We start from the raw sequence: 17879 nt of genomic DNA on the forward strand, positions 1-17879 counted from the left end.
CATAGTTCTCCTACAACTAAAATCAGGCTTGTAGTTAAAGCAGACCACTGAGCAGCTGATGGTGCAAAGAGAAATTTGCTTCAACCCAAAAGGAGGACAGAGGCCTTCCTTAAATCAGGGACTTCCTCTCAGCACTATGCTAACAGGGGCTTCTTACAGAGGTCCCATTGTGTATAAGGTCCCCGTGGATCCCCCTCATACATGAAAGCAACACATGCCAGAGTTTCACCTGAGGAAAACACAGGGAAATATTTCAATCTGACTGAGCCAACTTCTTAGAAAAATAATGCATATTCTTAAAAGGGATGGCCGGATATTTTGCCAGTGGTAGGCCTTTACTCTCTGTTTCTTTGTGTCTGATGTGTGATGTGTGTGTGTGTGTGTGTGTGTGTGTGTGTGTGTGTGTGTGTGTGTGTGTGTGTGTGTGTGTGTGTGTAATGTTTGAGAGGGTTGTGCATGTGGTTGTACAGTGTGGGGTGGGTGCACTCTGAGTGACCAAAAGCAATCTGCTCTGGTCCAATCAGTCTCAGTGCCTACCTTCACACATAAGCGGCAGGGCACTCAGGTCTGCCAGAGCGCACAGACCTATACATACACACACGTCTACACACTTGTCAAATTCACACACACACACACCTTTCACACACTTCACACACGCACCCTCCCTCTTCAAGGCACCCTGTGCGACCTCTCACCATTGGCCAAGTCCCGGAGCCCTCAGCATCTCCATCACGGCTGACGGGACCATTCGGGAAAGCAGGAGACGGAGGTAAGAGTTTTTGGTGCTATCTTCATCTTGCTGGTTGAATGGCTCTTTGGTGCAGAGGATTAGGCAGGAAGAGTTGCTCAGCTAAGCCTTCCAAAAATCACTCCTATTCAGAGTTTTTAAAATGAGCTACAACACAAATAAGATGGTGTGGCAGGGGCTTTAATTTCTCTCCTGGGTTTACTTTTGAAGATATGCAGGTGCTTTCTAAGGGATTTTTTGGGGGGTCCATAATGTTTTACATGTTTTTCAGTTGTGTTAGACAGGTGTTTCACAGTATCAAATTTAGGGTTTTTGTTTTTTCCTTGTTTCTTCAAATGTCGTTACGTATTCCTGTAGTGTATGTATTTGTGAAAAATGACCGTAGTCTGTGAAATAACAGCAGGTGTTCATGAAAAAGTGCATAAATAGCACCTTTTCATAACATCTTTTGCTCAACTTCTGCAGAAAACGTCTTCTACTTTGCTGAGAATCTTAAATAATTGAAAACTTTCTGCAAATATTCTCCCTCAAAGTATAGTTACATACAAGTGCATACCATACTTTTCTCACTGCCTAGTCACCTGCTTTGATAGAGGATTTTTTCAATGCAAATTAAACCTTCTTGCAGTCCAAATAACCCAGATTGTTTTGCACCAACAGCCAAGTGGGCATCACTTATTTGCTTGTGGGTTTTGAGGGGAAAAGGCAGAATCACTGAATATCAGGAATGCCCAATGCAAAGCCAAGCATAACAGAGAAGTAGTCTGGAGGCTCCAGTCTTACATACATACAGTTTCCACACACTGTACACTGTGATGGCCTGAGTAAAAGCACACCTCTGTCTTTAATATAGTTCGTTCAGTCTAGCTGTGCTGAATTGCGTAGCTCCATGACGGGCGGTTTGTTTAAATAGCAATGATAACCAGTCAGATCAAGTTATCTCAGCAGAGTGCACTAAGTTGATGTTGGAGGGACAACGAAGAGACTGATTTGCATATTAACTCTGTCCCTCTCATACTGACAAGGTTAGATTCATGACTTAAATAACCTAGGAAGCTGTTTTTTTGGTTTTATATCTGTCCTCATCCCAAAATAGTAGCAGCAGAGGTTTCTCAGTTTTCTCTCACTGAAAGATAGGTGTGTTAAAACAGAGTGTGCATCTGTGAGAGGATTGCGTCTTTCCAAGTGTGTGCATGAACGTGGATCTCTGTGTGTATGTGTGTGTGTGTGTTTGAGTGTCGCTGCTGCTGAATGAAGCTTTTCCTTGCAGCTGTAACTCGCTGCCATCCTGTCCACAAACCTCGGTGGAATTTGGAGTTTGAGTGCTGAGACAGGCAGCAACCGGCCCTCATAAAGGCCCTCTGTGAAGGGTGAGGGGTCGAGTCAGCTTAGAAACCTGTCTCTCTCTCTCTCTCTCTCTCTCTCTCTCTCTCACACACACACACACACACACACACACACACACACACACACACACACACTTGTTGCTCTCTTGCTGCTCTCTTCTACTCAGTCCTTTCCTCGCTCTCTCCATCTAACCCTGAGGGCCAACATCTTGTCTACTCTCTTCGCCAAATTCTTCTTCTTCTCTTCCCTTGCGCTCCTTTCTCTGTGATAGCCTACAGGACTCTCTTTAATCTGTAAAAATATATCAGTTCCAATGTGACTACACCTGCTATTAGTGTTTCGAACATTGACACACTAGCATACTGACAAACGATTAAAGTCGTAAGCCCACTGTCTGTGGTGCCAGCTAATTAAGCACTAATTAGCATATGTTAATCTTATTAGTGCTTCCCACTTTAGAATAATACTTAAGAACTGACCAACCTTGGTGAACTAAGTAGACCTGTGCAGAAGATTATGAACAGCAGCTATCGTATCTAGGCCAGGGCTAATGATAAAAATTACACATACTAATTTTGATTTTCCACTTTTAGAGTATCCCATTATATGATCAAATATCCCCAAAATCTTTACTTCAGCCATAAATACCACAGGCTGAAAGTGAATTTCTAAAATTCTTTAGCCTTAATGAGACTAAACAAAATCCTCTCCTGGTTCATTATCAGATCAACTCTGACTTTTGACCTTTGACATACCACAGACGAGTACCTATTTAAGCCAAGATGGTTGCTCCATGGAAAAGAAAGCCTCTGGCTAAAGCAAAGCAGGAGGCCCTCATATTTTGATCCCCTGAGCTGTCTGCACCATGATAATGAATTCATTGACCTTACAGATGGAACCCAAAGTCAAGCTTTGGTGTGCAGCACTGTAGACTGGTTATCCTTCCAGTATCTCGAACTGGTTATGGAGTAAGGTTCAAAGGCATGCTCTGTGGCTGTGCACCGACAGCATATGGAACTATATTTTACTACACACCATGTTCACATTACTCACAACAGATGTCTTTGTACTGTAAAAATGAACCAGTTTAAAAGGGTTTTGTTTAAGGAAACCTCTTAAAATTTGCTGTCCACGTCTTTTTTCGTGTCATTTTTTACATTTTGCAAGTGACAATAAACTACTAAGTAAAAAAAGTCACCATGTGAATGTGTAATTTCCCTGTAATGTGCTATACTTCACATACGTCTGTAAAATCTTTTAATCACACATTCCCCACTGACTTTGTGACTCTGCCCTCATCAAGGTGGACTATGAGGATGCTTGTGCGGCTTCTGTTCGGACTCTTCGTCCTCAAAGCGGCGGTGGCCAGCCCCAGATTTTCCCGGCAAGCGCACTTAGACACATACAGTAGCACTAACTATGATGACAATTTCAATTTGGAGAGTGACTATGAGGATGTCCTGACAATTGGTGAGCCTCAGGTAAGAAACACAATTTTTTTTTGAGTTTATGCAAGAGAAAATGTATGTTTCAGGCTTTTAAACCTTTTGCCTTTAATCATAAAAATAAATAGGTCACCTTAAACTTTTTACTCTAGAGCAACCGCTATAAAGGCATTTTCACAGACATGGAATTTATTTCATTTAGCAGCATGTGGTCTGTTGAATTTATTGGCGATTCTCAAAAACATTTAGAAGACACATGTCCTCTAGTCTGTGTGTAAAGATTGTGCGACAAATTTTATGCTGATTGATTACTGAAAAAACTTGAGAAGATAGACAGAAAATATGAATCATATTTTATCACATCAACATGACAGACAGCTGATGTTTTAAAATATAAAGGCTGCTGGGACAATTTGATTTGAGGTCACCAGGTTCACTGAGCACAGAGGGAACCGGCTGCTGTCCAGGAGCCACTGGGAAGCTAAATGTTTTCCAGATTTATGCGTCCAAAATAATTTTAGACATTGCAGCCACCAGTTTTACTTACATATTACTGATGTCCAACTGCAGCTGATGCACTTTGAACTGTTGACTGTTTTGCTTATTGTGTAGAAGCTGATTTCAACCTTATTTTATGTTTGCCTTTTCAAGCAGATACATGTAAGTAACAGGTAGAGGGAAAGGGCAAACACAGCTAAAGCTTTATCTGCTTCCAACAGATCTTCATACAGATTTCGCAGGTGCATGTCAGTCCTCTGGAGGCTAGACAGCTGGAATCTTTACTAAAAGCAGTGACTAGATGACCTTCAGTAACGAGAAAACCCCTAGGTGTTTTCTCGTTACTGGAAGTTTCTATGCAGGAGAGCGGCTTTTAAAGATGAATGGAGATCGGTAATGGCTACAAAGGAAAGAAGTGAATTCAAGAAGTGCCCTTCAAATCTCATATCACAGCTCAAGCTGAGAGTGATGTGGCAAGCCTTGCAGACACAGTGGGATTGAAAGCTATAGCCAGAATTCATGTCAATTTATTGTTCTTTGTGACAAGGAAATTAGTCCAAGGCAGTGTCAAAATGACATCAGATTTTCAGCTGGCTCCCTCTGAGCCAGTGACTTAAATCAAACCTGATGTGAACTGCACTTACAAAACTGCTCTTATCTAAGGTCTGCTCCACAATCCAGCTTATGAAAAGTTTTTTGTCATCCACCTCCACAGAAACTAGTGCCACCCAAGCTTTTTAGCCTTAATCAACTTCACTGGCATATTTTATGTGTAGTTTTACAGCTCAGAGTTACATATGGAGCTGCTGGGTGTGAGAATGATTTCATGTGTTGTAAGAGAATGGCTTTGATAATGTCTGCGTTTAATAAAATCGGAAATTACTCAGCAAGTTTCAAGAGGTTTTGTGGAAGTCTGTGTGGGTAGGAAGAGGAGAAGCAGTACAAAGTGCATTTAGAGTAACTAGAATCTTTTTTCATGCTGTCCACGCTGAATAAACATAACGCTTTGACTCATAATTGCAGTTTTTAAGGGTCTCTCATTTAGTTTTGTTGAGAGGGCAGATCATCTGAGAGAGCGCTCTTCTAAAAAGAGTGAAGATTTAGGAGAGGTTTTTGTATTTTTCACACAAACATCAGATCTCATGGGAGAAATGGAGCGATGATGAGCTCCATGCCTCTGGAATGCTGAGTCTTTACTTTCCACGGCCAGCTCTCGTTTGGTATTTCTCTCCTTTCTCCTCGGGGCTTGTCTCTTTTGAGAGAAGTAAAGGCTCATCTACTTTGTTATCCAAGCCAATCTTGTTCAGTCTGCTGCATTCAAATACTCTGGACATGCTTTAATCACCAACTTTGGATTCATGCAGGCACATTAGTTTCATCATGATCTTCAGTCTGCCTCTTATCTATTTTCTCTTGAGTTTTATAACATCTTAGGAGCTGGATGGTTCACTTAATTAGAGCTTCTATTTATTTGTTTTGTTTTTTGTTACCATCCAGAGGTTGGATGTAAGTTTTTAACAATGGTAAATGACACATAACTGTTCAGAGTGTAAAGAAAATAAGACTTATTGCTTTCATGTTTCATGTAAGGTAAGAAGACCAATGCCAGGCTAAAGCTTAACCGATTTAAGCTTTTTTGGCTATTGTCATATTTTTTTTTATAAAACCATGGAACATCCTGGAATATGGAAACAACATAGTGAGCAACATTTTCTCATTGACATCTAAACAATCAGACCTCTTTTGGCAGCCAGAGGTTTGACCCCCGCTGGCCATTAGAAACAAAGCAGGTTTAATTGAATTTTTGAATGCACTACCTTGCACAACCTGTGTTCTCTCCACGTTTCAGACCCCATGTCCATCTTTAATATACAGTCTATGTGGCGCTCCCAGCAGCTTGTCAGGGCAAAGACGACAATCGGAAGAGTAATAGATGGCATAGATAGCATAGCTCTGTCCAAAAGTAGGACAGTTTTACCAACCTGCACTCTAGAAGTAACTATATGAAAAATGATTGATTCAAAAAGTGTAAGATGGAGTATTATCTAAGCTTTGGAGAATAATCCAATTTCCCAGAATGTGACTCTGCTCCTTTAATAGACATTCTGCATGTAGACGGTGTGCTATCTTTTTCACTCAGCAAGAGTTTAAGTGAGTTTAACTCATGTGGCTTTTCGAAGGACTAAATATTACATACATACATACATGCTGCACCCCATATGACTAAGAGCCTATGGCTGGTGTCTATGGAGTTTTCAGTACTTTTCCAAACTGCTCACTTGTTTTGTGTCGATAAGCTGGAGGACATTGGTGAAATTTGTTTGGAAAGATTTCATCTGACTCTCAAACATGTTTTACTTGCCTATGAATATATTCATATATACTAATATAACAGTAATACCCTTAATTTTGGCTTGGTCGGTAATTTTATACATTTTGGTTTTGGCTTAACGCTCCACATTTCTCCTTTCACATCCCTTATTCCCCAAAATCCAGGATTTCAGAAACTTTTTTTTCAGTGTTGTTTGTTACCCCCTCTTTCCCCTCGGGTGTATATGTTTGGGGGAAAGGGGGGGGGGGGCAGCAGTTAGATTTTTCAGTGCAAGACATTTTAAAGGCCTACCTCATTGTAGTATCCTCAGCTTTTTCTCAGGAAAACTTTAAAATGCAAAATATATGAATGAATAGCTTTTCATTGGTACAAGCCTTTTTTTTCCTCAGTTACATTTCAGGTAGTTAATTATTCTCATTAATTTGACTGCATTCACTTGACATACATTTCCTTTGATGCCTCTTAGCTTACAGATATCTGATTACTCTGGTTAAAACTAGATAAAAAGGCTGAGAAATGGATCTGTGCAGCTACCATGTGAGTCTTGGTTCCACAAGGACCATTCCCTTTTTGGAGGATTGACTCAGCCTTGAGGGGCGTTGTACAGTGTCAGGTACTACCTGTGTGAAGTGTGTGGGAGTTCACTGCCCTCATCTGGAGAAGGATAGAACTGCAGGTTTCTTGAGCTGTCAGAAGAGCAACTGCAAAGACTGTAAATATAATTAAAATAGCAAATGGCTATACCCGAAGCCTTTAATGAAGGAACCAAAAGGCACAGCTGTGTATAAAGCTTTCTTGGTTTGGCAGAGCTGTCTCATTTTTATAATTTCCCCAATTAAAATTGCCTGTTTGATCAACAAAGGTGCTAAGTCTTGGTTTACAAAGTAATTTGGTATTGTGAAACTTGTGACATTTTCAGAGTTGTCGCTGCATGTTCCTGTTTCAGTGTTTAAGCTGCCCAGTGTGCTGGATTATGTAAAATATGCAGTGCCTTTTTACCATAGAAAAAAAATACTGTAATATTTACAGTGATGTAGTATCGCTGCTTTACTGGTCACTTACTAGCAGATATAAAACAGAGTAATTGGCTGAATCTCTATAAAGTCTGAGCAAAGGTTATTTTGCATTTTACACACTGGACAGCACTGGATGTTTTTTAGTTTTTTTATGAATCGGAGCTAGATAAATAGTGCACGCTGTGCAGTGGATAGTTTCTTCAGCACAATTTGCTGCCATCTAGTGGTTAAAATTTAAGGTTATGAATCAAAAAATACTTTCCTGTTTATGGAGATCTTTGTTGGAGTCTTTTCTTAAATCTTTGGATCATTATTTTTTTGTCTGCTCAACCTCTCCTCTAAGTTTCACAGAATTCGACACTGCTGTCTTTACGCAGTCTTGTTAACAAACAGCAATTATCAGGTGCCTGTGCGCTGACTCTGAGCTTAGCACAGGAGTACTAAATGTGAAAGTAACTGGGAAAAATATGAGTGCTGAGATAGTAAACAGAGCAGGGTTTTGCACATCACCAGTGCTGAGGCATATTTTGTATGCCAAAATGCCAAGTACAGTTAGGTCCTTGATTTGTCCACAACAGTTGTAGTTTTGCCTCTTTACACGGCCACAGTGGAATTTAAAACAAACAGTCAATATCTGATTGCAGTCCAGACTTTCAGCTTCTTTTCAGTAGGTTTTAGGAAAATTTTTCATTTAAATTTTATGAATTGCAGCTGTTGTTATGCATAGTTTTCATAGATAGGCTCAGAAATCATTAGAAAATTAACTGATATGTGACAAATGAAGAAGAAAAATAAACATGATCAAGAAAGAGAGAAACAGCTCATGATCCAAATATTACCATATTATGTTTCAAACATGGCAGAGGCAATCTTATGCCATGGGCCACTGGTTTGTATTGATGATGTGGCTGCTAATAGAAGTAGCAGGATGAATTATGAGATGTAAAGGACCATACTCATTGCTCATATTCAGACAAATCCCTCAAAACTGGTTAGACAGTGCTTCAAAATAGACGAAGCCTCAAAGCATAATTCAAACCAAGAGTTTCCCGAGGCAAAGAAATGGGATATTTTTCAATTTTTCAGTCAGTCATCTTATTTCAAACGAACACGGTATGCGTTTCAGTTATTAAATACAAAACTGAGTGAAAACCCCACAAACAAGCAGCAACTAAAAGTGGATGAAAAGGGGCCTGTAGATAATCTCATGGGAGGAAACTGCAAATGATTTTCATCCAAGCATTCAAAACTATTTTTAAATTTAAAATGATGTATGTTCTGTCAATTATATAACTATGCATAAGGTGACTGTAAAATTCCTGCACAGTTAATATAAACTTTCTGTTAAACCCCCTGAATTAAAGTTGTCACATATTGATTGTTTGATTTAAACTCCAACAGCTGATGTAAAGAGGCAAAACCTGAAAAAAATTTGTCTAACAGCACTGTACAGTTTTGTCCCCATGCAAGTTTTTGTCACATAGAGCAATAAAAAATTAACTTTTCTAATGCTTTATTTCATCTTTTATCATGTTTATTTTAAAATGCAGTTCTCATATATTTTTAACTCACTGCTGTTGTCTTTCCCTCAGATAGAGATTGGAACACTGCCCCCACCTGAATATGAGGGCTCACTGGAAACACAGAACGAAGTGGAGCAGCCGAAGGAAGAAGAAGAGTTGCCTCTAAAACCCCAGCTAGTCCCTCAGGGTTCGGGAGGATCTGGGGTTCTCATGGGCCTAGACACACAAAAAGGTCTGAAAAAAGGAGAAAAAGTCTTTATCATAGAACTACTTCATGAGTAAGTTCAGTAAATATGAAAGAGAAAGGGCCTTGTCCAGCATTGGGCCATTGGATGTGTGAAAGCAGCATTACTTAACTTAGAAAGAAGGCACTAATCTTTCCTCGAAACACATCATCCTCATCGTCTACCTGTGATAATCAGTTCCATGTGCATGTCATCCATTTAACTTGCAGTCAGTGGTTAAATGTGCCCATTTGTCATCTACTGTTGCATGTAATCATCATCATTGTGAACTGTGTTAATCTCATCTATCTGTTCATTAATACCTAATCTTGTCTCTAACAAGAGGTGGAGCTTCGTCTGACACCCACTGATAGACCTCGTATCATTCAGGATTTCTGGATCTCTGTAGAGTCTGGGGCCTCTGGGGCCTCTGGAGCTTCTGGGGTCTCTGGGGCCTTTGGAGCTTCTGGGGCTTCCGGGGCTTCTGGGGCTTCCGGAGCTTCAGGGTCTGGAGGCTCAGGAGAGATTCTGGTCTCTAGCGCCTCAGGAGGCTCTGGAGGCTCTGGAGACATTGTGCTGATCTCCGGAACCTCAGAGGAGCTCCACATCTCGGGAGAATCCAGCCAATCATTGATATCTGGCAGTCTCTTGATATCTGGGGATCTCTTGGGATCCGGAGATTTCATGGGATCTGCTATTTCTGGAACCTCGGCCGATTTTGCCTCTGGAGGTTCTGGAATTTCCACTGAACTCCATTTGGGTTCTGGAGGGTCAGGAGACCAGTCTGGCTTTGAGGTATCCGGAGATCTTTTGAGCTCAGGGGCTTCTGGAATATCTGGGGTTTCTGGGGACTTTGAGTCCGGGGACCAAAGGATAACATTTATATCTGGAGGTTAGTATCGTTGCACCATATTAGTATCTAACTTGTCATTCTTTGTGGGATTTATGTTGATTGTCCTAAATTTCATTTAACTGCTTTGCTTTTTAATGTAGTTAAATGTTGTTCATAATTATTTGTGCTACTGGACTTTTTTACTCATAATCACTTTCTTTCTAACATTTTATCTCTCAAGAGTGATTGATTGGTTAATGGGTTGATTCATTGTCCATCTTACCTTTCACCTCCCAACGTTACCACTCCTAACACCAAACATTGGCTCTAACAAGAGGAGGAGCTGCCAATCACTCCAGACATTATTGCCCAGGAGACACTAGGTACTTCTGGGGAGTTCTCAGGAATCCCAGAGGTTTCGGGAGATGATGGAGTCTCTGGAGAAGTATCCGGAATCTCTGGGATTTCTAGTGTCTCTGCATCTGGAGAAACTGAGGTCCCTGTAACTCTGCTCCCCACCACTTTTGAAGGTCAGTACCAAATCTAGACTTGGGGAAGACAGGCAGTGTAGGTACTAAAGGCTATGTCTCACATTATCAGCAGTCTCCGAAAGTTGATTCTGTTCATCTGGACTTAGCGTTTTGTGGGAGAAACGTTTCGTCACTCATCCAAGTGACTTCTCCAGTCTCCGAAACGTTTCTCCCACAAAACGCTACGTCCAGATGAACACAATCAACTTTTGGAGATTTACTTTCCTGGATGATTGAAAATGCATCAAGACATTATCAGCATTGTTTTTAGGAAAGGGATAATTATCAGGGCTCAGAACCTCAAAGCAGAACAGAAACAACAAGGATATAAAAGTTTACTTTAATAAAAAATGTTCAAGGTTCCCATAAACTATGCAAGGTTAAAAAAAAATGGGCACAGTTGTGCAGAACGGGAAAATCGATTATAGAAATACTTCCTGTGGCTTTCCCTGAACGTTCTTTCCTTCATAGCTTAGTATCCCACCATAGAAGCCATCTGAATTTGTTTCTGTCGGTTTGTTCTTTACTAACACCCACACTGTTTGCGACCACTCTGCAAATCATATTTCATGTTATTAACATCAGAGTCTTATCTTCATTTGTCATTTAAAGTCATAAACTCTTGCTTAACACTGCTAAAACACTGCGGCAAACCATGGGCTACTGTTTGCCAGATGTCTTGTCCCATGTCTATGATCTAACCTTTATTTTTAACACCTAATCTTGTCTCTAACAAGAGGAGAAGCTGCTTCCACCTACAACACAAAGCCCTCAAGAGGGTGCTGGCACTGTAGAAGGGTCAGTGAGCTCTGAGCTGCCAGAGCCCAGTGAGCCTGATGAGCCAGACAAGCCTGAAGAGCCTGTGGTTGACAGACGAGGTCAGTATAGAACAGATGGGAATGTTATATAAAACCTATATCCCCTTTGGACTTGGAAAGTTCTGGTGTGCTTGGACCTGATTTTTATTAACTTTGACCTGTGGATTACAACGGTTGTCTCTGGAGGATTCGGGACTTTTTAACAAGCTACTATGGCATGTCTTCCTTTTTCTGTTTTCCTTCTTCTTGTCCATGTATTCCAGGTATGCCCATTTGCTTGCTGTGCACATGCCTTGGTGGTTCAGTCTACTGCGATGACTTGAATCTGGATAGTGTGCCCCCTCTCCCCAAAGACACCACTCACTTCTATGCTCGCTACAACAGAATCAAAAAGATCAACAAGTCTGACTTTGCCTCCATGAGTATGTTTCCATTTTGAATAAAAACACATCAGTATTAGTTCAGAACCATACGCAAACTTAAATGCAAGCTTAATTTTTCTTCCGATGTGTTTTCCCACCTTCCTTCAGACAAACTGAAGAGGATTGACCTGACCCACAACGAGATAACATCCATTGAGGACAGAGCTTTTATGGGTCTGCCTGAACTGGAGGAGGTGGTGATTCGAGAAAATCACATCTCCCAGCTGCCGTCTTTCCCAGAGACTATGACCCTGATTGATGCCAGCCACAATAACGTTGGCTCAAAGGGTATTCATAGAGAGGCATTCAAAGTACGTACACCTCTTTTACTTACAATTGGACTCGCACATATCAAGTAAAACTGTGTGTATTTGCTCACGACAAGAAATTAAAATAACATTTTCTTAGTCATTTGGAAGGAGCAATAGTTTGTCAGCCACACATGTATTATCTCAGCTGAATGCAGGAAACTGTGTTTTTGGATGGAAACAGAATAAAAGGAAAGTAGCAGGATAAGAGTACAACTAAATTAGCAAAATTCTAATGTTAAGCCAGTGTTTGAAATCCAGTATTGTCATGAGTGCCTTAAAATGTCTTTCACAAAGGTAATATCTAAGGTTCTTTGCCATTAATGATTATCTTTCCTTACATTAAACAGGATATGACTGGCCTGCTGTACCTGTACCTAACAGACAACCACATTGATTATATCCCAGTGCCTCTACCAGACACCCTGCGGTCTCTGCACCTACAGGTATATCCTCTGGCCAAACCATAAAATCCATCCATCCATCCATCCTCTTCTCTAATTCAGCAGTTTTAACTCGCTGCTTCTGCATTTTGACTTTGTTCATGCTCTTGTTGTTTATTTCAAGTAATATTTATCTAATTTTAGGACCTGATCCCAGTGTAGTGTAGCTCAATGACAACAAATCACATCTTTAAAAGTTAACACTCATACTACACTAGTACTTAAACCACCAAAATGTGCTCTAAGATTATGCTGTTATTTCTATTTTTAGTTCTATTTCTATTATCTTTATTATAATTGTTAGCTTTAATATGCATAAAGATTTTTATCTTCGTTAAGGGAATTATTGACCGTTTAAAAAACTCTGTTTACGACATTCTCCCATTTCACATTATTAAGGAGGGATTTAATGTAATTGGGCCTAGTATATTATCACTAATCAATCTTTCTTTGTCACTGGGTTGTGTTCCGGCTGCCTTTAAACATGCCGTAGTGAAACCTGTTCTTAAAAAGCGTTCCCTAGATCACTCAAACCTCACTAATTACAGACCTATCTCCCAACTTCCGTTCCTGTCAAAAATCCTTGATAGTCCTATCACAACTTCAGACCTATCTGAATGTGAATAACATCTGGGATCAATTCCAATCTGGGTTTAAACTGTGCCATAGTACGGAAACGGCACTCTTGAGGGTCTTCAATGATCTTCTTTTAATTACTGACTCTGGGCGCACCGTGGTCTTAGTTTTGTTGGACCTGTCCTCTGCTTTTGATCTGGTGGAACATAATATCCTCTTAATGAGGCTTGGACATCTGGTTGGCATTACGAGTATGGCCCTTAGTTGGTTTAAATCTTACTTATCAGAGAGGTCCTTCTCTTTCACGATGGGTACCTAATCCTCTTCCATTTCCCCCGTTACCTGTGGTGTCCCTCAGGGGTCTGTGCTGGGTCTCTATGTTACCTCTTGGTCGTATTATTGAAAAGTACAAACTCTCTTATCATTGCTATGCAGATGTTATTCAAATTTATTTTGAATTGACTGAGGATGATACTTCATCGATGCTTCGCTTCTTCCATTGTATAAGACAAGTTAAATACTGGCTGCAGAGCAATTCCCTTATCCTTAATGACAAGACAACGGAAATTGTAATCTTTGACAGTCGTACCCCTAGAGCCCATCTAACTGGTGTCCTCGGGCCCTTCACTGATTATCTTTCCGACTCTGCGAGTAATTTGGGTGTTTACCTGGACGGCTCCTTTAAGCTTGTAGAGCATGTGTCCTCTGTTATTAAATCTTGTTTCTATCAACTTCGTTTAATTTCTAAGGCCAAGCCAAACTTACCACGTGAGGATCTAGAAAGGCTTATCCATGCCTTTGTCACATCCAGGTTAGACTATTGCAACTCCCTATACACTGGGCTTCATTCTGCCCTTCTTCATAGACTGCAACTCGTCCAAAACGCCACGGCTCGCCTTCTAACTGGTACTCATAGGTTTGAGTCTGTCACCCCAATTCTCACTGGCCTCCACTGGCTTCCAATTAAATACCGCGTTGATTTCAAAATCCTACTGCTTACTTATAAAATGATAAATAATATCGCACCTAGCTACCTTATTGATCTCCTTAGCGTGTATACTCCCAGTAGAACACTGAGATCGTCTGACCAATTGCTTTTGGTGCAACCTAGGTCACGGCTGAAAACTTGTTTTTATCGTTAAGTCTTGCTTGCTTATGTGCGTACTTGTGTACTTGTATGCTCGGTTAATCAATGCCTCCCAGCTGCTAGCTTATCTGCCTTTGTACTTTACTACTGTTTGATTGGATTATGTGAAGATTATGTGGCTACCTGTAGTTTTAAATGTGCTATACAAATAAAGTTGTATTGTATTGTTTCAGCGTAACAATATTCAAATGATGCACGAGGACACGTTCTGCAACCTCCAAGATTTCAGCTACATCAGAAGAGCACTGGAGGACATCCGTCTGGACGGCAACCCCATCAACCTCAGCAGAACCCCACAGGCATACATCTGCCTGCCCCGTATACCCATCGGGGATCTCATTTAACCACACAAATACAACCACACGCACACATATTTGTACATATTAACAGCCCACATACGATTCATTCACTCGTCAATCCAAAATCTCATTTACAACAGTGCCTTACCAATAAACTGTCATACATGCTGCTGGATATAACACCATTTAGATTAATTATCAGCCTTAAAAAACAGAAATTAGTGAGTGTAATTCTGCTGACCAAGCACATATTCACTGCTCTACTCCATCTTCATCCCGTTGTTCGGATATTTATCCCAGGGCACACAACAGCACGCGTACACACCAAAAGATATGGATACTCATATCCATATCCACACACACAGACATTCACACAAGAATGCTGTCAAAAGCCAAACTGTCCCACAACTTTATTAAAAGTGAACAACAGGCAGTATTCACAGAAAAACAAATCTGTTAAAAGCCCTCAAATGTCATGTATGTGTTCGTTTTCACAGTTGGCAGAAAAATGACAACATTCTTTAAATGTATTTGTTTTGTAAAAAAATATAATGTTATTAATAATAAATCTAATAACTTTCGGCAATGTATACTAGAATATAGTTATCAAAGCTGGAGCTTGATAAAAAGTCAATTGAGTATCTAATGCAATAAAATGTGCATTTTAAACACACTCAGTGGTTGTAAAGTCTGTACTGTAATATAAAAAAATATATATTCTGATCATGAAAAAGGTGTTGTTTTTTTTAAGTGAACTGCAATTTTTCGGTATATTACACTACAAAAAAGTGATGTTTTAACCATGCACAATAGCTGATACCAACAACTCTGATGTGTAGAGTCAGTCAACAAAACACTATTGTTTAGTATGGGGACGGGAAGCTGTTGATTTTGATTGTGGATGGGGTAAAGAAAAATGCTAACAGGTTGCTATTGTGTGCTCTGTATGGAATAACCACAAGTGAATAAAGTCATTTTGAAGACCTCTCCAAACTAGGAGTGGCTCAACGTTTTTATTGATAACTAGTAGATGAATTATTAATGTGGATCTTTAATTTTATGAGGGCAAATGAGAACTGGGAACTGCTCAGAAATGTGCCAAAAAAGGGGGGAATTTTTGCAGATAAAGCCAGTTTATGCAAGGATTTTAGAGCTGAGATTTTCTCAAAAATTCTCAATAAGCTTCTCAAACAAATGAATTAGCCTCTGTTTCCTGTCCATATCGCCTGATTCTTTCACATTGCTGCTGTTGCTGTTGCTGCTGCTTTCTTCTGTAACCTCTTCCTCAGACCCTTCTTTTTCTTCGGAAAGGCTCACCAGTGTAGCTTTCTCTCGCTCCAGAGCCAGCCGGTCCCTGCGCAAAGCATCCCTGTCCCTCTCCACCATCGCCCTCTCCCTCTCCATTACTGCCTTTTCTCTGTCCAGCGCCGCCCTCTCCCTCTCCAGCACGGCTCGGTCTCGATCCAAAACTGCGATCTCCCTGTCCAGCACTGCTCTCTCCCTCTGCAGCACCAGACGCTCCCGTTCCATCACTTCTTTCTCCCTTTCTGCCACCTGTTGCTCACTGCACGTCGTCCTCCTCTCATCCTCCACCTCTTGTAAGATGCAGTCTATATCCTGAGGTCCCTCCTGTTCCGCCACCACCTCCCCATCCTCAATCCCATTAAGTGGAAATTCAATCTCAGTTGGAGCAGCCACAATAGAAGACTTCACCATTGCGGCTAACTTCTTCTTTTTGGGTTTGATCAAGAACTCCCCATTGTCTTTGTTGTGGGGGAAGGCCTTGAGAATGGGGGCGCTGCCCTCCAGCCGACCCGCCATTGCATTGTCCATCAAGGAGAAATAAGGCCATACATCAGGAAACACTTCCACCCCTTCTGGGGGATGCTTTAGCTCCTGAGGAGACAGAAAGAGGGCAGGAAGTAAAGGGAAAGCTTTGTCAAAAAGCTTTATTTGTCCAAGTGAAAAGAAAACAAACAAACAAGATACAAGATACCTTGTATCTCTTCTTCAGGTTTTCCCATTTTTTAGACGCTTGATGATGGGTCATCTTACGGTGTAAGCCCATATGTTTCAAAATGGTCCTAAAAATATAATACGCCATGTCTTGTGATTAAAACAATTTTTATACTAACATCAAAAGCAACGATGAACCATTATCACTGGTAGTAATAGTAAGATGGGGCAAAGACAAAGGTACAATTTTTTTTTTAAGTATTTCTGGTTCCGAAATCTATATAGTTGGCATTTTTCAGTGTCTGGGAACTTGAAATTATTGGCATACCTCCATGCCCACATAGAAGTATTTCTCTTTCCAGAGAAGAGGTAGGTATTTGAAACCCTCAGCTTTACAAAGTCTTCGATTTCTTTTTTGCTCACTGAAAACGACAGAGAGAAAAATTATATCAGTTACAAATGAATATATGAGAGTGTGTGAAAAATGTATAATACTATATCACTATTTATTAATTAAATACACCTATTATTTAATAATATTTAATAATATTATTAAACAGACTTTTTATTTATTTATTTTTAATTTTTTTTACAAATGCTGCATTCATGGTACATCGGAAAAGGTAAGCCTTTACTTGGACTTACGTCATTTTAAACGTTCGCTGGAAAAAGAAAACATGGCTGTTACCAGGATTGCGTTATTGATTTTCTACAAGAAAAACCTTGTCAACAGACATGTAATTCACTTAACAGAAAGAGGAAAAATAATCGAAAGGACGCAAAAATCATATCAATAATATTTCAGCCTTTCGACTCAATGATGAAGAGAAACAGAAATATAAAGTGCCAAAGTCGTATTTAAAGATCATCTTTACTTTGGTTCTTCTATTAGTCGGAGTTCTTGAATTCACACCCTTTTCAGTGTCCGATGAAGGCAGCATAACTTGTACTTCTCACTTCCTACGTGCGCAAGCTAGCTCCAAGCTATAGTTAGCTTATTTAATCACTTTCTGTCGTTTGTCCTTACTTTTATATGTGAAATCCACGGGCGTATGCATATCGCAAGTGCTGCTGGTGTACTCGTGGTCTGCGTACTCCATTTTTCCTATTTCTCGTACTTGGTGTCAGCCCGTTTATCGAGCGTTCTTTGTAGGAAAAGACTCCTTGCCCCCGTTGTTGGTTCCTTGCGAGGGACCCTACATTCTTCCTCTCGTGTTTGAAAAGAGCGTACTACCGCCACCTGTAGACAGGGAGACTCCAGGGACAGAGTCAGCTCACTTTTATTTCATTTTATTTCATTTTATTTCATTTTAGTTTAGTTTAGCGTTAACAAAATGTATCTCATAATACACCATAGGAAAAAAAAATCTATGATGTTATGTTGCAGATTTTAATACAGAGATAAACATTTTGCA

General features: G+C 40.3%; 2 protein-coding genes across 2 annotated transcripts; one reads left to right on the plus strand and one right to left on the minus strand.

Moving 5' to 3' along the window:
* Window positions 1-511: 511 nt before the first annotated feature.
* epyc (epiphycan) lies at window positions 512-15501 on the plus strand. Its single transcript, XM_014336121.2, has 10 exons — window positions 512-769; window positions 3399-3576; window positions 8979-9141; window positions 9477-10025; window positions 10301-10495; window positions 11233-11373; window positions 11577-11735; window positions 11844-12046; window positions 12394-12489; window positions 14383-15501. Exons 2-10 carry the CDS (start codon window positions 3406-3408, stop codon window positions 14551-14553), a joined length of 1848 nt encoding a protein of 615 aa, XP_014191607.1. The 5' UTR covers window positions 512-769; window positions 3399-3405; the 3' UTR covers window positions 14554-15501.
* si:dkeyp-38g8.5 (uncharacterized protein LOC568385 homolog) lies at window positions 15397-17690 on the minus strand. The gene is made up of 4 exons (XM_005930226.3): window positions 17492-17690; window positions 16793-16886; window positions 16505-16592; window positions 15397-16404 (listed from the first exon to the last, which is right to left on the minus strand). Exons 1-4 carry the CDS (start codon window positions 17562-17564, stop codon window positions 15673-15675), a joined length of 987 nt encoding a protein of 328 aa, XP_005930288.1. The 5' UTR covers window positions 17565-17690; the 3' UTR covers window positions 15397-15672.
* Window positions 17691-17879: the final 189 nt, after the last annotated feature.

Source organism: Haplochromis burtoni, unplaced genomic scaffold (genome assembly GCF_018398535.1).
Source record: "Haplochromis burtoni strain Fernald_Lab_line unplaced genomic scaffold, NCSU_Asbu1 Contig_131, whole genome shotgun sequence".
In the NCBI taxonomy this organism is placed as follows: domain Eukaryota; kingdom Metazoa; phylum Chordata; class Actinopteri; order Cichliformes; family Cichlidae; genus Haplochromis; species Haplochromis burtoni.